The sequence below is a fragment of the Oncorhynchus keta genome, chromosome 23, assembly GCF_023373465.1.
Source record: "Oncorhynchus keta strain PuntledgeMale-10-30-2019 chromosome 23, Oket_V2, whole genome shotgun sequence".
NCBI lineage: Eukaryota > Metazoa > Chordata > Actinopteri > Salmoniformes > Salmonidae > Oncorhynchus > Oncorhynchus keta.
In genome coordinates this window covers 36007562-36032229 of record NC_068443.1, presented here as the reverse complement: position 1 = coordinate 36032229, position 24668 = coordinate 36007562, and the positions used below count along the sequence as shown (strand labels likewise).

General features: G+C 43.2%; 2 protein-coding genes across 3 annotated transcripts; one reads left to right on the top strand and one right to left on the bottom strand.

Moving 5' to 3' along the window:
- Positions 1-8690: 8690 nt before the first annotated feature.
- Positions 8691-13192, top strand: pdca (phosducin a). Its single transcript, XM_035800292.2, has 4 exons — positions 8691-8818; positions 11384-11442; positions 11769-11902; positions 12143-13192. Exons 2-4 carry the CDS (start codon positions 11394-11396, stop codon positions 12662-12664), a joined length of 705 nt encoding a protein of 234 aa, XP_035656185.1. The 5' UTR covers positions 8691-8818; positions 11384-11393; the 3' UTR covers positions 12665-13192.
- An 89-nt stretch (positions 13193-13281) lies between these two features.
- On the bottom strand, positions 13282-24534 carry odr4 (odr-4 GPCR localization factor homolog). Of its 2 annotated transcripts, none has more exons than XM_035800289.1 (14): positions 24400-24534; positions 23893-23996; positions 23288-23434; positions 23045-23140; positions 22808-22914; positions 22576-22612; positions 22319-22462; positions 21957-22052; positions 21813-21869; positions 20163-20294; positions 19899-19983; positions 14957-15142; positions 14302-14436; positions 13282-14079 (listed from the first exon to the last, which is right to left on the bottom strand). In XM_035800289.1, the coding sequence occupies exons 2-14, from the start codon at positions 23989-23991 to the stop codon at positions 14012-14014; spliced, it is 1389 nt and encodes a 462-aa protein (XP_035656182.1). In that variant the 5' UTR covers positions 23992-23996; positions 24400-24534; the 3' UTR covers positions 13282-14011. The 2 variants fall into 2 exon arrangements, with proteins under 2 accessions (XP_035656182.1, XP_035656183.1); XM_035800290.2 differs by having other exon boundaries at positions 24334-24460.
- Between the last annotated feature and the right edge of the window lie 134 nt (positions 24535-24668).

Sequence of the window (24668 nt, the reverse complement as noted above, 5' to 3'; positions counted from 1 at the left end):
TTAAGTCTGCAGTGTCCTACTCTTAGTCTTTTGAGGATGATTTTTGCCCCTTTGTTTTCTCCCCTTTGATGTGTGCTTACTAATGTGTGGATGCAATGCAGGCGTCTCCTTCTGTCCAGTCTTTCTGACATTTTTCAGTTTGGTTTGGGATTTAACTTCACTCTTGCTCATGGGGACTGTGATGTTTAGATTTGAATGTAGGGCGTTTTTTGCGGTTTCATCTGCTGTTTAATTTCCACCGACTTCCACATGTGCCGGTACCCATGGAAAGGTAATCCTGGTTTAATGCTGGATCCTGTGGAGAATTTCAAGGATTTCATATGTTAAATCCTGTTACTGTTGTTGTCTCTCTCCAGGCTTTGTAGTGTTGATTTTGAGTCAAATGATCCCTCCGGGTTTGGATACTTCCACCACATGTTAGGGCCAGGATGCAGGCCATTAGCTCTGTTGTGAAAACTGATACATGGCCTGTTATTTTTCCCCTGGTTATGTTGAGCTTTGGGATTGAGTAGGTTGCAGCATTGCCTGTTTTTACTGATGGGTAGTGGGAGTTTAGGTATCCCTCTTGTCATTTGTCCTATGGTCACTTTATCCTTTCCATCCTCAATCATCTCTAGTGGTGAGAAGTCAACCCTTGGAGAGGGGAGAAGCCATGTTGGGGGGATAGACAGTGAGAGTATTGGACTGAGGTGTAGGTCATTTATTCCGAGTTCTCTAGTCCACTGATCGGCCTTCCAACCCAAAATTGGGCATTACTAATTGAGCTGTGGATGGCCCTAAAGGTCTGAGCTAGGCCCTCAGCTTTTTAATCCTCCGTGCAAGCTGTCTTGTTTCCCCATTTAATTGCTGGGATTCCTCTTGGTTGGTGTATTTGGTCCAGCTGGCTTTGGAGAACCTCCAGCGCATCACATGGGGATCTTCTGACTTGTTCCAGTCCGACTACTGTCGTGAAGTGACTTTCATTAATCTGATGACTGTTATTTATTCAAATCAAATCAAATGTATTTGTCACATACACATGGTTAGCAGATGTTACTGCGAGTGTAGCGAAATGCTTGTGCTTCTAGTTCCGACAATGCAGTAATAACCAACGAGTAATCTAACTAACAATTCCAAAACTACTACCTTATACACACAAGTGTAAATGGATAAAGAATATGTACATAAAGATATATGAATGAATGATGGTACAGAGTGGCATAGGCAAGATGCAGTAGATGGTATCGAGTACAGTATATACATATGAGATGAGTATGTAAACAAAGTGGCTAGTGGTACATGTATTACATAAAGATGCAGTAGATGATATAGAGTACAGTATATACGTATACATATGAGATTATTAATGTAGGGTATGTAAACATTATATTAAGTAGCATTGTTTAAAGTGGCTAGTGATATATTTTACATCAATTCCTATCAATTCCCATTATTAAAGTGGCTGGAGTTGAGTCAGTGTGTTGGCAGCAGCCACTCAATGTTAGTGGTGGCTGTTTAACAGTCTGATGGCCTTGAGATAGAAGCTGTTTTTCAGTCTCTCGGTCCCAGCTTTGATGCACCTGTACTGACCTCGCCTTCTGGATGATAGCGGGGTGAACAGGCAGTGGCTCGGGTGGTTGTTGTCCTTGATGATCTTTATGGCCTTCCTGTGACATCGGGTGGTGTAGGTGTCCTGGAGGGCAGGTAGTTTGCCCCCGGTGATGCGTTATTCAATTCACTAACTCTGTTTAATTGTTACCCAATTAAATTAATAATGTAACAATTAATTAATTAGTAATTTGGGGCACCACGGTAGAAGTTGTATATATATATATATATATATATATAATTTATATATCGATAGCAGTCCCTTATTAATCATTACCTCATATCAGTTCTCATTCTGAACAGTAGTAACATTCTTGGATCAGCAAGAACCCAAGCCTTTGCTGATTATTCAGTACTACACAAATTGGTTTAATTATTTATCTACTTAGTAACTAAATAATAACACAGAATACACGTACACGAGACAAAAGTCCCTAGTGGACTGACAAGATATGACGGCTTGTTACAACATAATTTCTGTGGGTGAGAGAAGTCTGGTCATCGTCAGCCGTTTGCCAAGCTGATCTGAGGCCTTGGATCTTCAGCCAGGAGAGTCATGACACTAAATACAACTGGGTAGTGGTTGCTGCCCATTGTTGTTCATTTTAATACTTCCCACCTGCATAATCCTGCCAGCTCATTGGATGCTATAGTTAAATCTAGGCATGTTGCCGTGTTTGTAAAAGTGTTGTAGCTTGATACTGAGCTGTCGTTGAGGCATGTTGGATTCTGAACTTCAATTAGGTTTTCCACATTTCTGCCATTGGTATCTGTTGTTATGCTTCCCCAGACAGTGTTATGTGCATTAAAATCCGCATTCCCCACACCAAATAATTGTTCCTATGTTTGTTCCCGTCACCTTTTCTAGCTCCGTCTGTGAGAATGGGAGACATGGGAGGTAGATATTTACTACTGTTGGTGCCTCTATTTCAATCAGACTTCCATACTCGCATTCGTTTCTTAATTGAAAATGTAGATGTCTGTGTGACAGGCAATTCCTGATAAAAGTTGCAGACCCTCCCCCTTGTCCACTTTCTCTATCCTTCCTTATCCCCTCATATCCCATTATGTTAACGTTTAATCTTGGCGATAGCCATGTATTTCCTGGACACAGATTAGGTCTGGTTTTGTGTTGATTTCCTCTGTATACACCTTCACTTCTTATCCGTGTGCTATTAGGATTATTGCATTTTCCATTGGAGGATGTGGAGGGTCGTTGCGGTGCCTCGTCTGGGGTTTGGGTCTATGTTCTCCTATGGTTTGTGATGAGTGTGCTCCTGTGCGTAAAGGGTTGTAGTATTCTTCTACGACCTGTTTTATCATCTCAGTTCTGGCTTGTCTAAATACCTCCCAGTAAAAGAGACTATCAGCCGTGTGTCTCCTCGGTCCTGGTCTTGTTAAAGCTAGTGCATGTTAAATATTTACGCTAGAAGACTCACAAAGGTCAGTTTATGTTACCTGTACTTGACAGTGGGGCAGCGTGCTCTACTCTACGGACCTCCTCTGCATATGACACACTTTCAGTCACCCACCCCTATACCGACCCTTTCCATGATGACACATTCACTCCCTGACCAATCAACTACTTAGCGTCTCATTAGCATGGACAGACATTATAGGAGTGACTAATGGGAGGGATTTAACATTAAACATTAAATCATTCTATCATTCTATCGTTTGATAACACAGTGAGCAAGCACATCCTCCCTTATCTACTACAAGCACCTCCCTCTACTTCCTTCCACTACCATATAAGCCAGCAGGCCTGTTTGCATCCAGACCCTAGGAAAACACTATGCAGATGCCATAGGAATATATCACACACCATTTACGTAGGCCACAAGTCTCCTGTCACAAACCCAGACATCTGACACACACAAAGAGCTGGAGATTCCCACAAGTTAGCAGATGTAAAAAAATAAATAATCAAAGGTCACACCCTACTATCGGAATAACATAAAAAGTAAGACAATACAAGGCGCCACAGTAATATCATAACAACATCAGACCATCCTTTGCATGTGTATGTTTTGTATTGTTGATAAAGTATCAAATCAAATCATTTAAAACAACACCAGACCTTTTGATGACTTGTGACACCAGGAATTACAAATGAGAAAAGGAAACGTTCACGTTCCTTGAATGAGTTACGCAATGAGGCAAAAACAACAGCTGTGGTTTGTCTTGTCATAGAAAGGTCCCATCTGTGCTTGAAAGAAGTAGAGAAAGGGAGAGCGACTGAGTGGGAGAAAGAGAGGTAAATTGTTTTTTTTTTTTTAAATATCAGTGAGGGAGAATAAAAAAGGAGAGTGTGAATGATAGACAGTTAGAAAGAGAGATTCACCCATCTCAGTGGTACTGCATTGCAGCGCTCTGTCAATCACCCAGGCCCTATCAGCAGATCATCAGCAGTTCACCAGCAGTTCATACACTGGACTGTGAGAACTGTGCCTGGCTGTGTAGACAAACATATCACACACGTATTAGCTACACTCACCGCTGAGGTATCTCCAATTTCCTCATGCCGAAGTCTGTGGAAGCCTGAATAATTCTCAGTTGCTACATGACAATTACACACACCAGTGACACCTATTGTAGACACCTGTATGGAGAAGGTGACAGGATGGTGACAGTGTAAGGTAACCAGGCTAACCTGATCAATACAAAACATCAACAAAGAAATACTTGTGGTTAATGTGTGTATCCTGGAAATCAACCAGGAAGGGACATATAATTCAAATGAGTTACGATCTGAGATATGCGCATCAACAAATTGTATATTTTCAAGACAATCTGGTTGTCACGGTCGTCCTCCTCTTCATCTGAGATTTAGTACGCCCTGACCATACTAAATAATGACAAAACAAAGGAAATAAAGGTCAGAACGTGACACTGGTGTCCTCATTCAGACAGACTGAAACTGATCCTGGCACACGATCAAACAGAATAGAGACCTAGAAAAGTCTGATACAATGATAAGAACTGGTTGCTATCATCAAAGACAGAGCAGTCTTTTTTTTAAAATACAGTCCACAAGACAACTGCATGTGTTCTCTGAGTGTGTGACCCTGATGAGTTCGTGTCGCAGGCATAAACAATGGGTCAAAGGGACAACAACAAGCAACAAGAGAAAACAACGTGTAAGATATGTCAGTATACATTTTGTGTCTTTACGTTATGATATATCTTTTTTGTTGTTTGAATTTTAGTAATTTAGCACACGCTCTTATCCAGAGCGACGACGTAGAATTTGTGCTCTCCTCTTCAGATAGCCACGCATCACACGTCACACACAACCACGAGTCACACGTCACACACAACCACACATCACGTACATTTTCCCTCAAGTACTTATCAGCAAAGACAACACTTGTAGGAAAAGAGAAAGAGAAGGTCCTTTTTGGGGGAGGGGGAGGGGGGGCGTCGGAGGCGCCGTGAGTTGTTTATGATACTCATTAAAGAGGTAGGGCTTCTTCACGTCTTGTAAATGTCACTTCTTGCAGGAAGAGCAGAGGACAGAGTGAGAAACCCCCCCAAATACTCTGCTGCCGTAGTGTAGCCAACATGACAGTAAGGGTAGTATAAGGACAATGAGCTATTTTGTTATGGAGAAAATCACAATTGTCTTCCCACTAAAATCTGATTATGAAGTAGGACATTTACTCATTGAACATTTATCAGTAAAATGATGTAATATGTCAAACCTGTAATATTAAATATTACTACAGTGTTATTAGAAAGCTAGTAAGAAAACCCCGAGCAGTTGTGCTTAGCTTCCACTGACAACGTTTTGGAAGGCTTCCCCCTAGTAACTTTCCACCCGCCTCTTTTTTCCCCCCACATCTGTTTCCGATGTTATTACAGCAACATGCCGGTAAGCAATGATCCTGTATGAAAACCATCTGTCAATCTGCCGTGTGTATGTAGACGTTTGTCCAGGTCTGAGAGAGCAGGTCCCACGAGACAGTGTGAAATAATTGCCAGTGACAGATTTATCAGTATCCGACTGTTTTGAAGAAAGCAATACAACTTCAGGTTTGACAGCCGTAATGGTTTTGGTTTGAATTGAGGTCAAATATATATATATATATATTTTAAAATTTCAATCCATTTCTGGGCCTGAGGATTACGCCTGGTTTTAGGCAAGACGCAATCGTTATCGTCTCGACCACCATATACTCTGCATCCCATTGACATGAAAGGATCTGTGTGAGCCACAGCGAAAATGAGGGCAACAGTTTACGCCAACAGAATCTCTCATAAATGTAACTGGGTGGTAGTTAGGTGGAACCTGGTATGAATCATGTGGTCTAGGAAGGAAATGCAATCTGAACTAGATTAGTTAAATTCATCATATAATCAACTATTTATTTTGCCCTGCAATGCATGTGTGATACTGTGATTTAAAGAAGGATTGGGAAAATCATTTCCAGAGGCCTAACAAAACACATGCTTACTGACTGAATATAGAATCATTCTATTCTAATATAGGATTCATCCGTTTCCCACGATACCCAATAATGTCTAATCACACACCCGTGCAATCAATCACGGTCCCAAAGAGGGAACAGCTCATTTAAATCCTTCTATTATCCCTTCAATAGATTTCAATAGCAAGTCTGTCAGAGTCCCTCTACCACTGGTTCACATTGACTCATAGACACCAGGCACCAGTCCAATGTCACTTCTGCTACTTACGCCAATGTGGTCTCATTTGAACCATTCGTAACCATTCGCAACCTCTGTCACCTTGTTACAGTAGGTTATGTTGTTCCATACAGACAGTTGTGACTCCTCTTGTAGTTCTTGGTGATTCACAGACTCTAGAAGGCTGAATTTAAATGTTTCGTCAAATCAAACAGTTTGAACTGTCTTTCTTTGCTCAACTTTCTGGATTCAGTACGTGTTATGCTTGGAGTTGAACACAAAATTGCAGAAGTGAAAATGTCCATGTCGGCTGTTCTGGGAAACTGTTAAAATTGGGGTTGGAGGGGGGGTTAGAAAACCGAGGTTGCCATGGTGATTGTGTAGCTTTTTGCCATGTCCATTGTGTGAGTGAATCCAACTATGCTTTCGTGAGTTTTCCAGAATAAAAAACCATGGTAGTGTTTGCCCAAATATCCCAACATGAAAACAATGGCCAGCAAGAGAGTTGTAGCAGGCCCGATCATTGTAGCCTGGTCCCAGATCTGTTCGTGCAGTCTCGCCAACCCATAGTAAACCCATGGTAAACTGACAATAAACATAAGGAGTTGACAAGACAGCACAAACCGTTTTGGGTCCAGGCCATCTTGACCTTGTAAGAACCCACTCTGGAAGTGGTCTGACTCGTGCGTGCTTCTCAGATGTTTGCAGAATGTTTGCTTTACATTACATCAACAGTGACGCAGTGACACAACCAGAGAGGATTATTTGGTTGAGCATGTTCACAAGATGAAAATAAACTATTGTGACGTATCCAGCCGGGGGCTGTGTTGACGATATTGTGCTTTTGTAACACACTCTAAACTATGCATGAGAACATGTCCTTGTCTTCTATGACTGACTTATGTCACTGTTGGCAAGGTTTCCCTTTCATGGCCCTGGCAAGTTGGGTCTTGACTCTGTGATCATTACTGTCCTATTCTGCAGGTGTCTCATAGCAACATGAAGGAAATATATAACGAGCCGAAACAAGATATCGACGTGACTTAACTTCTGCATTCCCCACCGAGCAATGCCGTACAGGTGCCTTTGTTCAGCGTTTCACCCAAGGCTGATGTTGTGTCATAATTCATTACCACTATTATAAAGCATTCAAGGGTTCAAACTTATCCCAGCTCTACCTCCAATCGCTGTTTTTTTTTTAAATATTATCTTGACACTTTTGCCACCTAGTGGAGCAGTTAATGGGAGAGGATGGGGGAAGTTTGGATTATCTGCTCATGCAATAAATTCACTTGTCTTTGTGGTCACTCCTGGGGCCCCCGTGATGATAAGTGGAACATTCCTGACCTGTGAGGGCTGTTTAGATTTCTGGTCCCAGCTATGAGGTCAGAGAAAGGGGGGTGCAGCGTCATTTCCCACATCCCCCTTCATTTTGCAATCTAAGTCCGTGTCTTTTCACTGCTGAGTAACACAGACATATACTGTCACATTCACTTTTTAACGGCAGATGGGGTGACGAAGTATAAAATTGGGAAATTCCATTAAAACCTCACAGGGTTTTTTCAATTAGATTTCTATATCCTGCATCCCTAGACTTTCTTATCTTTCGCAACACAAGAGGCAGAAATCATGTATGTCACCGTGCCAGGTACTGACTGACTGGGTTGTAGGTGATTAAATAAATATTTTTTTTGCCTTGCATTTGTACTAAAAGCATGCCTTGAAACGGCAACTTGTAATCTACATGCCACGCCTGTGGTATCAGCCATTTCACAAAATGCATGGAATGTAATTAGATTCCTACTTGCTTACATAGACTGGGTACAATAAAGGCCAGACAATTTCCTGTTTTCCGTTCTAGATATTGCAAGAGTGACTGATGGACGAGCCTGCCCCTAGCTGACCATATCTACAGAGTTTTATCTCCACCTAGTGTTGACTACTGCTCTGGTCATTTGAAATGATTGGTTTCAGATTTCACTTATCTTAATCACCTGAATCTGAGCTCTAATCCCAGAGTAAAGAAACACGGTCCTTACACCTGTCGCACAACCCAGTGACGCACAACACACACTGTAAGACCCTATAAGCCTTTTAAACCTATGGATATAGGCACGCAGCCAATCTGAGGTAGTGCCGTTCTTGCATGGTGTACAATAAGCCTCCACAATGTAATTTCTGCAGATTGAACATTATGAATGGATGTGGCCCATACTGCAATTTTTTTTTATGACAATGCATGTCTAGCATATCACATACATTGAGAAAAAGTGCACATCACATACCGACAGAAAATCATCTACACCCCTCAACCACCCCTCTGTTGCTCTCTCCATGTCGCTCTCCCACAACACATATACTCTTCTCTGAGCAGGTCTAATTCCTAATCCTATTATACACGTCACCATAGGACATGGGAGAGATGTCACTATGATGATATCGATTATTAATTCACGTCTAATTCCACACAGCCTCCCCCAGCTGTCTTCAGACGAAACCCATTCCTACGCACCGGCAACAACGAACCTGGTCAGGACTATAAGGGAGACTAACCTGCGAAGAGGAAGTGCAGCGAACCACACAGGTAAGCATAGCTGCTGCTATCGTTTGATTATTAATTCATATTGATTCTACTTGACAGAGCAGTGGAATGACGTGGTCTAATTCTCCACTTGGATTTGAGGGAGACCAACTACGAATGAAAGATTTGATGAAATCTGAAGTGATCGTCCATAATGTCAGAGAGGACACATGTGGGAAATATTTGGCCTACTCTATTCTGCTTCTGTAGAGTGATTTCAACATTTCAAGGTCATGTCACCAGAGCAATTACAAGACAACATCAGGGGTCCATAATCATAATTCGTGCCAACGTCATGGGAACCACTGAAATGCTTTCCCTGTGCATGTACTGTATACCTAAAGACTATTCTGTAACTTACTATGGGACAACACCAACTTGGAGGACAAATGAGCCTACAGCACTTGGAGTTTACCTTGGACACAATGACAACGTGCAAGACACACCAAAACACACGGAACAAAAATATAAACGCAACAATACAGATATGCATCTGTTGGTCACAGATACCTTTTAAAAAAGGTAGGGGTGTGGATCAGAATTTTGACCACCATTCTGTGACCACCATTTTCCTCATGCAGCGCAACATTATCTCCTTCGTATAGAATTGATCAGGCTGTTGATTGTGGCTTGTGAAATGTTGTATCACTCCATTTCAATGGCTGTGTGAAGTTGCCGTGTGAAGTACTGTCGTACGTGTCAATCCAGAGCATCCCAAACATGCTCAATGGGTGAGATGTCTGGTGTGTATGTAGGCCATAGAAGAACTGGGACATTTTCAGCTTCCAGAACTTGTGTACAGATAGATCCTTGCGACATGGGTCTGTGCATGATCATGCTGAAACATGGTGATGGCAACATGATGAATGGCACGGCAATGGGCCTCAGGATCTCGTCACGGTATCGCTGTGCATTCACATTGCCATCGATAAAATGCAATTGTGTTTGTTGTCCATAGCTTATGACTGTCCATACCATAACGCCACCGCCACCATGGGGCACTCTGTTCACAACTTTGACATCAGCAAACCAGTTGCCGACACGGCGTCATACAAACTGTCTGCCATCTGCCCGGTACAGTTGAAACCAGGGCTCATCCATGAAGAGCACACTTCTCCAGCGTGCAAGCAACCATCGAAGATGAGCATTTGCCCACTGAAGTTGGTTGCAACACCGAACTGCAGTCGGTTCAAGACACCTGGTAAGGACGACGAGGATACAGATAAGCTTCCCTGAGACGGTTTATGACAGTTTGTGGAGAATAGTTTCATCAGCTGTCCGGGTGGCTGGTCTCAGACGATCCCGCAGGTGAAGAAGCCGGATGTGGACGTTCTGAGCTGGTGTGGTTACATGTGGTCTGCGGTTTAGGCTATTTGGACATACTGACAAATTCTCTAAAACAATGTTGGAGGCGACTTATGGTAGAGAAATTAATATAAAATTCTCTGCCAACTGCTCTTGTGGACATTCCTGCAGTCAGCAAGCCAATTGCACACGCCTTCAACTCTTGAGACATCTGTGGCATTGTGTTGTGTGACAAAACTACACATTTTAGTTGCATTTAATTGCCCCCAGCACAAGGTGCACATGATTATGCTGTTTAATCAGCTTCTTGATATGCCACACCTGTCAGGTGGATGGATTATCTTGGCAAATGAGAAATGTCTATTAACAGGGATGTAAACACATTTGTTCACAAAATTAGAGCAAAATAAGCTTTTTGTGCATATGGAGACCCTCTGGGATCTTTTATTTCAGCTCATGAACCATGGGACCAACACTTTACATGTTTATATTTTGTTTGGTGTACATTGACATACGGTACATGTTTTGTAAGAATCTAACAAGTAGTGTTGGCAGTTATTGTATTATCATCAAAGATGAAGTAACATTTTTGCTTTTTAGAAATGATGGAGTCCATTCTGTATTCCTGTGGCCCTAAAAGCCAAAGTAGCTTTTCAAATTTAGTGACAACGCACACAGAAAGTCAATGACGAAGGTTTCCGGTTAAAGAGATGTTGTAATGTAGTTGCTGTAATGTTGAAGAGGGAGAAAGAGAGATTTTGGGGCAGGGTGTCCTATATCACAAAGGGCTGTCAGGATTAGTAAGACTTCGATTTGACACATTGTTTTGAGTTGGCCTAGGAACACAAGACACACACTCTGAAGCATAGGCTTGTAAAGAAGCTTGTTTATGGGCTCTTCAGATGCTACACCTGAAGAGTTGCATTGGCTCCTCATCCAATCCCTAGGCTTTGGCTTAGTGGTTATGTGTATCATACATGTGGCACGTTGTCATCTTTATGTCCCAGCTGTGTCACACACGCAGGCCCATGAATTAACACAGTCTTAGAAAACCCTAAGTATTAGACCTAATCATAATCTGATAATACTGCTTCAACCTGGCTCCCTCTGAATGTCTCTGACAATCACAACATGCTGCAGTATACAGTACACTGACGAACCAATGCAAAGCTACGGTTTTGTTACGAGCCAGTCTCTTTGACGAAATGGTGATAAGAAACCGGTTTCCATTGCTAATCTTTAGGATTTTGTCTCTTCATTCAGAAGGTTCAGTATGTCAAGCCCAACACCAGCTGAAGATGAGGTGCCAGCAATCCAAACAGGTGACACGTCATCAACTGTCCACCCTTTTCGTGAACTCTTTATTAGGTCCACTGTTTATCATCTAAACTTCAATTGAAATGAGAGTGAAGTCTGTATAAACTCTCTTTCTGATGCACAGACTTTTCTCTGTTAACCTCTGTTCTTGTTTTCACCTGTTGATCGACCCCTCTGAATCCATAGAATTACAAATAGAACACTAGAATAGAGTTTGACATTTGTAATGCATCCTTACCAGTATGGCTGCCGTTATCAGCACATTCTAGAGATGTAGTTCAATGACATCCGCCTCTCTAGTGTATTATACATGTCTCAATTCCTCTGCAAGGCCCCAAGGGTGTAATCAATGACTGGAGGAAGTTCAAGTGTGAGGACCAGGACACCCCTCCCAGCAAGAAGGCGCTCCTCAGACAGATATCCAACCCCCAGAGCGATGACGTCCACGACAGACTCAATCGCAAGGTCAGTCAGCGTTCAAACACAACCACAAGGTCAGACACTAAGAGAATTGACCACAGAGGGAGGCATATGTCTAGCAAAACTCTTGAGAATCGAGATGTGTTTACGTGACCTATTTTAACCCATAGAAATAAAATGACGAGAAGGGACTTTTCCATTCAAGTCAATTCTACTTCTATGTTTCAGCCCCCATACATAATATACATGAGCCTTGACTCAGCTCCTATCACTTTTTCTTGACAGATGAGTGTCCAGGAGTACGAGATGATCGCAGAGGAGGATGAGAAGGGCCTGCGAAAGTACCGCAAGCAGTGCATGAAGGAGATGCACGAGCGATTCAGCTTTGGGCCGACGTTTGACAGCGTGGTGGAGCTGGACAATGGCGAGGCCTTCCTGGAGGTCATTGAGAAGGAGCACCGGCTCACCCTGGTAGTCGTCCACATCTACAAGGACGGAGTCAAAGGTTGCGAGGCGCTCAACTCCTGCCTAGATTGCCTGGCCACCGAGTACCCCAGCATCAAGTTCTGCCGCATCGAGGCGGCCGCAACGGGTGCAAGCGAGCGCTTCTCAGACGACGTGCTGCCCGCCATGCTGGTTTACAAGGCAGGCGAGCTACTAGGAAACTTCCTGTCCATGACACAGCACCTCAGCGAGGAGTTCTTCGCCGCCGATATCGAGGCATTCCTCAATGAATACGGCCTCCTGCCCGAGAAGGAGTTTGTGGCCTGTCCTGATGAGGAGGAGGCAGGTGTTGAGGTGGAGTAAGGTTTTTTTTTTTTATATAGGGAGTCAGTGACAGTCAGTGCACATTTCTGGACCCATTAGCCTACTGTAAATGCAATATTTTTTAAACAGCCTCCAGTCAGCTTCAGTTTACCACAGCCAGTGTCCATTAACTTGAGAAAAGCTACAGATTTCAAACAGACATTATTAGCTCAATATGTATCACTACGAAATGCTTTTTTCTTTTTGTTTTAACCATTTTATTGGTATATGATTGATAAGTATATGACAACGCAATCTTTGTGTGAGGTTGTGTTGGCGTCACAAAGTGTGATCCGGTTAGAGTAATGCACCCCATTTTATGGTTGGAGTAATGCATCCCATTTTATGGTTAGAGTAATGCACCCCATTTTATGGTTGGAGTAATGTACCCCATTTTATGGCTTAGGTTTGTTTATCACCATTGTCACCCAATGTCATTGTATTTTCTGCTATATTGTCATGATGTTTGAAATCTAAAAGGGATAAAATGTTAACCCCAAGTCAGTCATTAAAAGCAGTATTTCCCCATGGAAGTGTTGGTTGGTTTCTCTGTCTAATCATTTTACTACTATTAACTAACATCATTTAACATGAATAGAACACACACCAAAAGTGAGTTACTTTGAACGGACTTCTTTATTCTGCTCAATTCCGTCATAGATGAATACATAAAATACAGTATTTGCGATATTAAGGCCAAGCATGAACGATCCTTTGGGAGGATCAAAGCATAGAATATGCCCATCATACCAAGCATAACCATACAAGACCATACCGTAGGCCTAAGTCATTGCAAAAAAAAGACAATGTTGAATCCAGACACTCTTAAGCACTTCTGACATGTCCGTTGTTCGCTGTGCCAGCACTGTGGTTGAGGAGAGGTTCGATTACGGTTGGCCTGAGGCAATATGTGAGGACAGAGCCGAAAGTTTATGATTGGCACACATCAGAATATCTGTTGATGACTGAATGAACTGAACAACAAAAAGTGGGTCCATTTTCCCCACACATATGGGAGGGGAATTTTGAATATATGGCAATAGACATACTTACTGAAAGATATTAAATCATACGCTGCACACATGTTTCTTTGTGAAACCTTTTTACAACTGAAACAAAATAAATCAAAACGAACTGTATTTATTTATTTTTGTCTCTACACAATTCTGCTTTACAATTCATATGAAAAATAAAATGTTGAATTATCAATACCAAACATACAGCTTGCATATACTTTTATAATAACCATGTCAACTCAATTTCATGAAAATCTATTTAATCAAAGCGATTAAGTCACTGAGCATAACAACAGCTCTCGTGGTGTGTGTGTGTCCTGTGCCTCCACCGTTAGTCGCTCAGGTAGATCAGCGAGGTGCCTGTTGCTAGGAGAGCGATTGCGGCTGCCATGGCAACACCTACACAATGACACAAAGGTATCCGGGTGAGTGAAGAGAAAGCCATGCTACATACCTGATGCTGATTCATATTTTGGGTTAGGTGTTAGGTTCACATAATAACCACAAAGCTTCCTGTACACGCCTTTACATACAACAGAGCCAGGTGTTTTTTCTGACCATTGTACCTCCTGATTTCTAGCGAAATGGCTGTTTGAAGAGAGTATTTAAAAAAGGACATACCAGCGTAATATGTTTTGTGGCTTTTGTGGGCTTCAGTGGGATCTTCAGAGGGTGTCTTAGGACGAGCGTCAAGGGTAGATTTAGCCTTCAGGTTCTTCTGAACAACTGTATTCTTTAGGTCAATCGTAGGAGCTTCTAAATATGAGACATTTTCACCATACAATGTCAACCTTACACTCAATTGAAGACAAATAGTAGTATGGAAAGTATAGAAAATGGAGATTCAAAACTCAGTTGAGGAAGCTAAAATAATCCATATGATATAACCGCTTAACCAACATAACAAGAAAATAGCATTTGTTTGAAGAATGAGTAATGACAATCATAAAATATGGGTCTTTCCTCACATGACAATAAGGTTTTCCCACAACATTGTGTGTCCTGGTGGGGAAATATGTTACCATTTAGTCATGCAGGTGAGTAAAGAAATATACATTCTTTCGGTGTGATTGTATGCATCTCAGGCTAGTGATAACAACTCTGGTTCCGGTTGGAATACCTGTTTCATTCCTCATAGGGAGTAACTAACACTTACACAATGGGCTTTAGTGACTCAAACCAGGTCACTGGAAGATTACAGGTGATACTGTAGTAGTATACAGTTATGGCCGCCTGCTACATTGACCCCTGACCCCTGGTTATTATGATAAACCACCTGGGACGGCCTCCTGGGAGGTGTCTATGCTGTCCTCGGGTGTCTCCCAGTCCAGCATCTCTTTGAGACGGTCACTCACATCGGACACACACTCGTCAGGGAACATGTAGTCACACACACACAGGCTCATTCCGGGCACGGGGGCAAACACTCTGCGAGGGAGCATCTGCTGTACACCGACTGACCCTGCCGAAGAGAGGAGAGCAGAACAATCATTATGTACACTTAGCTACATATTTAATAGGAATAAATGAGTCATTGTTCTGTATTTGATTTGTCATTGTTTGGAGGTATATACAGTACCACTCAAACGTTTAGACACACCTACTCATTCAATGGTTGTTCTTTATTTTTACTATTTTCTACATTGTAGAATAATAGTGAATACACAAACTATTAAATAACACATATGGAATTGTGAAGTAACCAAAAATGTGTTAAACAAATCAAAATATATTTATATTTGAGATTCTTCAAAGTAGCCACCCTTTGCCTTGATGACAGCTTTGCACACTCTTGGCCTTCTCTCAACCAGCTTCACCTGGAATACTTTTCCAACAGTCTTGAAGGAGTTCCCACATATGCTGAGCATTTGTTGGCTGCTTTTCCATCACTCTGCGGTCCAACTCATCCCAAACCATCTCAATTGGGTTGAGGTCAGGAGATTGTGGAGACCAGGTCATCTGATGCAGCACTCCATCACTCTCCTTCTTGGTCAAATAGCCCTTACACAGTCTGGAGGTGTGTTGGGTAATTGTCCTGTTGAAAAACAAATGATAGTCCCACTAAGCCCAAACCAGATGATGGCGTATCGCTGCAGAATGCTGTGGTAGCCATGTTGGTTAAGTGTGTCTTGAATTCTAAATAAATCAGACAGTGTCACCAGCAAAGCACCCCCACACACCTCCTCCTCCATGCTTCACGGTGGGTACCACACATGCGGAGATCATTTGAACACCTACTTTGCGCCACACATAGACACGGCGGTTGGAGCCAACAATCTCAAATTTGGATTAATCAGACCAAAGGACAGATTTCCACCAGTCTAATGTCCACTGCTCATGTTTCTTGGCCCAAGCAAGTCTCTTCTTCGGTCTATGTTTCAATACCATGACAGAGGGTATCACGTCTGCTGCAGACACAGTTGATTAGCTTATTTACCGAGTCAGTTGTTCGAATGGATCTAGGAGTGTGTTCATGTTTCCAAGTTTCAAACATGTTCTCAAATGCCATTAGAATGGCAGCAGCAGTATGAGAACCAGCACATTCTTGAGCATACAATACGGCTTTCCTCAGTACAAATTTTTTCTTTTACCTTTATTTAACCAGGTAAGCTAGTTGAGAACAAGTTCTCATTTACAACTGCGACCTGGCACAGATACAGCAAAGCAGTGCGACAAAAACAACAACACAGAGTTACATGAAATAAACAAGTGTACAGTCAACACAATAAAACAAAACAAAAAAGTATATATACAGTGTGCGCAAATGGCATGAGGAGGTATGGCAATAAATAGGCCATAGTAGCAAAGTAATCACAATTTAGCAGATTAACACTGGAGTGATAGATGAGCAGATGGTGATGAGTGTGTAAGTGTGTAAGTAGTGATACTGGTGTGCAAAAGAGCAGCAAAGTAAATAAAAAGGAGGTGTTGGCTTTGGGGATGACCAGTGAGATATACCTGCTGGAGTGCGTGCTACGGGTGGGTGTTGTTATCGTGACCAGTGAGCGGAGATAAGGCGGAGCTTTACCTAGCAAAGACTTGTAGATGACCTGGAGCCAGTGGGTCTTGCAACAAATATGTAGTGAGGGCCAGGCGACTAGAGCATACAGGTCGCAGTGGTATGTGGTATAAGGCGCTTTGGTAACAGAACGGATGGCACTGTGATAGACTCCATCTAATTTGCAGTATTGGAAGCTATTTTGTAGATAACATCGCCAAAGTCGAGGATCGGTAGGATAGTCCGTTTTACTAGGGTAAGTTTGGCGGCGTGAGTGAAGGAGTCTTTGTTGCGAAATAGAAAGCCGATTCTAGATTTGATTTTGGATTGGAGATGTTTGGTATGAGTTTGGAAAGAGAGTTTACAGTCTAGCCAGACACCTAGGTATTTGTAGTTGTCCACGTATTCTAGGTCAGAACCGTCCAGAGTAGTGATGCTAGTCGGGCGGGCGGGTAGCGAACAGTTGAAAAGCATGCATTTGCTAGCGTTTGAGAGCAGTTGGAGGCCATGGAAGGAGTGTTGTATGGCATTGAAGCTCGTAGCAAGAGCGACATCGTTGATATACAGAGAAAAGTGTCAGCCCGAGAATTGAACCCTGTGGTACCCCCATAGAGACTGCCAGAGGTCCGGACAACAGGCCCTCCGATTTTACACACTGAACTCGATCTGCGAAGTAGTTGGTGAACCAGGCAAGGCAGTCATTTGAGAAACCAAGGCTATTGACTCTGCCAATAAGAATACGGTGATTGACCAAGTCGAAAGCCTTAGCCAGGTCGATGAAGACGGCTGCACAGTACTTACTTTTATCAATGGCGGTTATGATATCGTTTAGTACCTTGAGCGTGGCTGAAGTGCACCCGTGACCAGCTCAGAAACCAGTTTGCACAGCGGAGAAGGTACGATGGGATTCAAAATGGTCAGTGATCTGTTTATTAACTTGGCTTTCAAAGACTTTAGAAAGGCAGGGCAGGATGGATATAGGTCTGTAACAGTTTGGGTCTAGTGTCTCCCTTTGAAGAGGGGGATGACCGCGGCAGCTTTCCAATCTTTAGGGATCTCGGATGAAATGAAAGAGAGGTTGAACAGACTGGTAATAGGGGTTGCAACAATGACGGCGGATAATTTTAATAAGAAAGGGTCTAGATTGTCTAGCCCAGCTGATTTGTACGGGTCCAGGTTTTGCAGCTCTTTCAGAACATCTGCGATCTGGGTTTGGGTGAAGGAGAAGCTCGGGCAAGTAGCTGCGAGAGGTGCGGAGCTGTTGGCCGGGGTTGTGGTAGCCAGGAGGAAAGCATGGCCAGCCGTAGAGAAATGTTTATGGACATTTTCGATTATCATGGATTTATCGGTGGTGGCCGTGTCACCTAGCCTCAGTGCAGTGGGCAGCTGGGAGGAGGTGCTCTTGTTCTCCATGGACTTTACAGTGTCCCAAAAGTTTTTGGAGTTAGAGCTACAGGATGCACATTTCTGTTGCTTTCCTAACTGACTGTGTGTATTGGTTCCTGACTTCACTGAACAGTTTCATATCGCGGGGACTATTCGATGTTATTGCAGAATGTTTTTGTGCTGGTCAAGGGCAGTCAGGTCTGGAGTGAATCTAGGGCTATATCTGTTCTTAGTTCTACATTTTTTGAAAGGGGCATGCTTATTTAAGTGGTGAGGAAATTACTTTTAAAGAACGACCAGGCATCCTCGACTGACGGGATGATGTCAATATCCTTCCAGGATACCTGGGCCAGGTCGATTAGAAAGGCCTGCTCGCAGAAGTGTTTTAGGGACCGTTTGACAGTAATGAGGGGTGGTCGTTTGACCGCGGACCCATAGCGGATGCAGGCAATGAGGCAGTGATCGCTGAGATCCTGATTGAAAACAGCAGAGGTGTATTTGGAGGGCAAGTTGGTCAGGATAATTATCTATGGGGGTGCCCATGTTTACAGATTTAGGGTTGTACCTGGTGGTTTCCTTGATAATTTGTGTGAGATTGAGGGCATCTAGCTTAGATTGTAGGACTGCTGGGGTGTTAAGCATATCCCAGTTTAGGTCACCTAACAGAACGAACTCTGAAGATAGATGGGGGGCAATCAATTCACATATGGTGTCCAGGGCACAGCTGGGAGCTGAGGGGGGTCTATAACAGGCGGCAACAGTGAGAGACTTATTTCTGGAGAGATTCATTTTTTAAATTAGAAGCTCGAACTGTTTGAGCATAGACCTGGAAAGTATGACAGAACTTTGCAAACGAACTCCTCCCCATTTGGCAGTTTTATCTTGACGGAAAATGTTGTAGGTGGGTATGGAAATCTCAGAATTTTTGTTGGCCTTCCTAAGCCAGGATTCAGACACGGCAAGGACATCCTCGTTGACCCAATGTGCTGTCAGACTCAGCATGCTCATGGGGCGGACATCGATGGTCTAAATGTTGTGAAGCTTATAGCAGTGACGCCCATACGTTTCATCAATACTGTGTAACTCCGGTAGGGCAAACATCTGAAAAAGAGTGTGTACTTTGTAGTGTGTACTGGTGCTCGAAAAATTGGCGAAAGCCAATATCATCCACGACAGAGAATGGTTGATTGTCAAGGGCATCGAATTCCATTATCTTGCGGTTAATGGATTTCACCTTTGAGTTGTCGTGCTGAAATTTTCGTACTCTTTCAAATGACTGCTTGACTTGAACTTGTTTAGTTGTTGGAAGTGTGCGCTTAGTATTTTTCTGCTTTTGTTCTGTGCAGAGCTGTATTTTTCGTGGCGTAATTACGTCCTCTACCTATGTTATACAAGTATGCACGTCCGTTTTGACATCGGTTTTGCACATCGGCGTTAAACTAGACATCGGGATGATGCCGATGTTGGCATTTTTAGCTAATATCGGCTGATTCCAATATGCTTACCGATATATTGTGCATTATTCCATGTGTTATTTCACAGTTTTGAGGTCTTCGCTATTATTCTACAATGTAGAAAATAGTCAAATAAAGAAAAACCCTAGTAGGTGTGTCCAAACTTTTGACTGGTACTGCACCTCAATGATGTTATGCAGGAGAACAAGTGGGACAGTGAGTATAGCAACAACCAGTGAATGGTCAACAGTGCCACCTTGTGGTTGATCTGCATAGCTTGCTAGGCACACTGAGAGCACTGCAGTTCAGTTCGGTTCCGTTAAGTAATACGAACAATATTTATCTAACCCCCAAGCTAAAGTAGAGAACGAATACTGTGCCTTTGTCCTCTCCCTCCATTAAAAGATCTTCCAGGAACATCTCCACTCTGCTAGAGACCGTGTTGATGACATCTCTCTTGATGACCTATCAGGACAAGGCATGAGAAAAATGTGAAAGATCGAATGTATGCGTATATCCAAATAACCTTCAGTTGCTAAGAGCTGGATGGTGTGCAAGATCTGGTTTAGAGAAAGTTCTGTTGCCAATGTCCTGTATATGTATATGTGTGTGTGTGTGTGTGTGTGTGTTGTGCAGTGCAGTACCTCTGTAGCGTGCTTGGCTCTGGGTTTGTTGCTGTGGAGGTAGGCCCTGCACTGCACCATTCCCTTCAGGGTGAGAGACCCACTGCACACCTTCACAGACGCCGTCAACCTCCGCTCTGATTGGGGTTCCGCCTGAGGCGAGAGATGACCGGATGTTATATACACAACATAGAAATGAATAGAACGGGATTGGAACCTCTAACCCTGGGCATTTTAACCGGTAAACTAATGGATACACTTACAATGGCTGACTCGTATTGTGATGTAATCATTTCCATGTTAATTTTGAAAGTTCTATCAACTGATGCTGGGGTTACCATGGTAATGAAGAACATTCATTTAAATGATGCCAACTGATGCAATGTGGCTCATGCAATGTAATGCATTTTTTGTAATGTCAGTTGAGTTGACTCAACAAATCACAGCACAGATTAAAGGGTACACTTCCTGCTTTTCCTTTGTGCATTGCTCCTATGGGTACACTCGCAATGGCTGCCAGTCCAGCCCATTTGGTCATAATTGACTTGAATGGGCACGTTTGTTCTATTCAATCTATGATACATAACATAACATAACATCAAGGCGGTGGCCCGTTCCTGTAGGTTCATGCTCTATAACATCCGCAGAGTACGACCCTGCCTCACACAGGAAGCGGCGCAGGTCCTAATCCAGGCACTTGTCATCTCCCGTCTGGATTACTGCAACTCGCTGTTGGCTGGGCTCCCTGCCTGTGCCATTAAACCCCTACAACTCATCCAGAACGCCGGGTCTGGTGTTCAACCTTCCCAAGTTCTCTCACGTCACCCCGCTCCTCCGCTGTCTCTCCACTGGCTTCCAGTTGAAGCTCGCATCCGCTACAAGACCATGGTGCTTGCCTACGGAGCTGTGAGGGGAACGGCACCTCAGACCTCCAGGCTCTGATCAGGCCCTACACCCAAACAAGGGCACTGCGTTCATCCACCTCTGGCCTGCTCGCCTCCCTACCACTGAGGAAGTACAGTTCCCGCTCAGCCCAGTCAAAACTGTTCGCTGCTCTGGCCCCCCAATGGTGGAACAAACTCCCTCACGACGCCAGGACAGCGGAGTCAATCACCACCTTCCGGAGACACCTGAAACCCCACCTCTTTAAGGAATACCTAGGATAGGATAAAGTAATCCTTCTCACCCCCCCCCCTTACATTTACATTACATTTAAGTCATTTAGCAGACGCTCTTATCCAGAGCGACTTACAAATTGGTGCATTCACCTTATGACATCCAGTGGAACAGCCACTTTACAATAGTGCATCTAAATCTTTTAAGGGGGGTGAGAAGGATTACTTTATCCTTATCCAAACAGTGCCCTTGTTTGGGTGTGGATGCGAGCTTCAACTGGAAGCCAGTGAAAAGCCCTTAAAAGATTTAGATGCACTATTGTAAAGTGGCTGTTCCACTGGATGTCATAAGGTGAATGCACCAATTTGTAAGTCGCTCTGGATAAGAGCGTCTGCTAAATGACTTAAATGTAAATGTAAATGATACACACACACGAAATTAGGCACACACTCACAGAAGCATAAACACACAAACAAACACACAGGCACACACAAATCAACTTCAGCAAGGAACAACTCTGAGGAACAAAAAACTCCCTACTAATGATATTCTTACCATCGGGATGAGGATCTGGGCTCGAAACGTCTGCTGAACAGCCTTTGCATTCTTTTTCTGAGCAGAAAACATAGACTTGTTAAAAGCCGTGATCTATTTCTATGAGCGACATCGTGCCACCCAAAAAGGAACGCTGCGTTTTACCTGCCCCCCCAGTAGCTCCACCTCGCCAGGCATCGCGTCGCCATTGATGAGGCAAAGCCCATCTTCAATCTGCTTCGCCCACGTTTGAAGTCCCTCCTGAAATCACACAAAACCAAAATGATTGGTTCCACTAGAATTGACATTTCAATCTACTGTCCTGTTTGAGAACGCCAGATTCAAAGTGAGCTCCGCTAAAGAAGACCTCACCAGGCATTTCCTGAAATGTACTGTTGTTAATCTCTCACATAGTGACGTAATGCTGACAAGCTTAATACGGGTGTTATAAGCATTCCTATGGCGCTTCACAAGGGTACCATAACAATACATTTACACGTAATTGACACCCAATATAACCCACTCACCTTCATACACTTTTCCATGTCCTGTGGTAAGACATGCATCTCTAACACAGGGAACACCAGGTTCAGTCCCACTGAGCATGTCAACAATGGCCAGGAAGTACACACCCCCGACTGGTACTTCCAATCAGCAGGCTTGGCAGAACTCTGAAATCACCAATCAGAATGCAGTTTCTAGGCTGAATATGAATACAGAAAAGAGCAAGTAGAGGACAATTGACCGCTTAAAAAAGGCAATACTGTCACACCTATGAACTCACCTTGGGATCTCGAACATCATATGTTCTGCAAACGACTCTGAGAGAGTGGAGTTAAAGGTGTTTTCCAACGCTAAGGGTTCTCCTTGTATTAAGCACACAACTCTGCAAAGGTGTCATCACATTTACTACGGACTATAGTGAAACCACTGTTCATTGTTTATTGTCTTTGGGCAGCAAACAGATGATGCAATTAAGAGCAATTTGACCCATCAGTTGGAGCGGTTAAGGATACTTCCTGGTTTTGGAGCAGATGTGAAGTGTGACCTTCTCTGTTACGTCCTCCTCTGTTAGACTCCAAAGCCGTCCCTTGGATATATGCTTGTCCACCGCAAAGATCAACTGCAAAAGACACACTAGTTTAAACTAGAGGCCCATTTTCTATCAATACAGTTCCTGTTATAAATATGTATGATCTCTATCAAAAGGAATACCAACAATCTTGCCTCAGCTGAAGTTTGTGTCGTCTTACCCGTCTCAATGTATTTTGAGCCTCTTTCGACAGCTCAGGTGGGGTGACGAGAAACACACCAATAACTGACATACCTCCCGGTAACATCCGGGAGACCTTCAGAAAACATACATTATTATACATTATGACAGAGTGAGATTGAGATACAAGTGATTGCTCACAATGCTTAGACTGTGTAATGTTATGTGAACCAACTAGAAGACCTGATGTTTTCATAAAAGTTGCATTATCCTCATTATCTACCTGTCTGGCATGCTCTGTGACCCACTCCACGTCCAGGTGTTCCAGTGAGTTCCCAGCTCCCCTGCTGACCGACGGAGACCCCTGTCCCTCTGTGTCCTTCTGAGGTGTCCTCACAGCCAGCACCACAAAGTCTCTCTGGGACGAACTCTGCCAAAAGAGACAAGAATGTCCTACTTCGGACCAAGGTGTTCCTAGTCACGTTACCTAAATAGGAAAAACTCAAGGCCCTCTGGAAAAAGTAGCCAATTTTTTGGTCAAATCGGGCTGTGAGGGAAAACACCTGGGTCGTTTTCAGTAGACACCAAACAGAAGACAAAAAAACTGACTAAAACCTGGGGTGTATTCATTTAGAGGAAGACCGTAAGCAAACAGTTGCAAATGTTTTTGCAAAGGAAACCATTTACTCCAAACTGAAAAGTGTTTAAACAAAAATGTGTTCCTATTGGACAAATTCTGGTAGGTCCCTCACTGTTTGATTCCGTTTAGTTCTGTTGGTTGCTAGTGACTATACCCCTTGCAAAACGTTTTGCTACAGTGTGTACTTGTAGTGAATGACAGGAGACTGGTTTGTTGCATGTATAAGATCCATGATGAGTGAACCTTACCTGGCCAATGAGAAGCCCTGTGACACAAGATGCACCTGGTACACTGAGATTGGACAGATATTTCTCCACCACATCCTCCACTATGTAGCCTCTGCCCATTCTGACTACAGGATAAAGAGGGGAAAGACAAGGACTGCACATTAACGTTCCATCATGAAGATGTCAAGTGATGCTCTGCAATGTTATATTAAAAAGTCGTCAAACACAACAACAAAATCTAAATAGCACGGCAGAGTATTTCAAATAACTAGTGAATTGGTTTAGCAGAACAACTTGACACAGAAGCTCATTTAGCTAACTAACGTTACCGGTAGTTAGCTATATATTTCACCACAGCTGTTAGCTAGCTAACGTTAGCTCACTAGTTAGCTCAGTCTGGCTCAGTGGATGGATAACTTGGCTTTCAAACAAAACCAAATCCTAGAGGTTTGACAATCGCACCGTTTTGTGTTATGGGTGAATCTTCAAATCACTCAAATGTAGGGTTAAATTCGTTGTTATAGCTACCAGATTGACGTGAATGTTCACTTCATGAACAGCTCCAGCAGCAGATAAATGTTGATACGTGTGACGTCGCTTGAAATCTACGTCACTGCACCCGAGGAAGATGATTGGACCATATTATCAAAGCTACTTCTGATTGGATGATACTTAGGGTATGATCGTAAATTCACTGTGGAGTGCCAGTGCGCTCTGGGCAAACGTAAATTCAGAGCGTTTCTCTCTTGGAACATACACTGGAAACTGTGGCTGAGGAGTAAGGGTTGACCCGAACT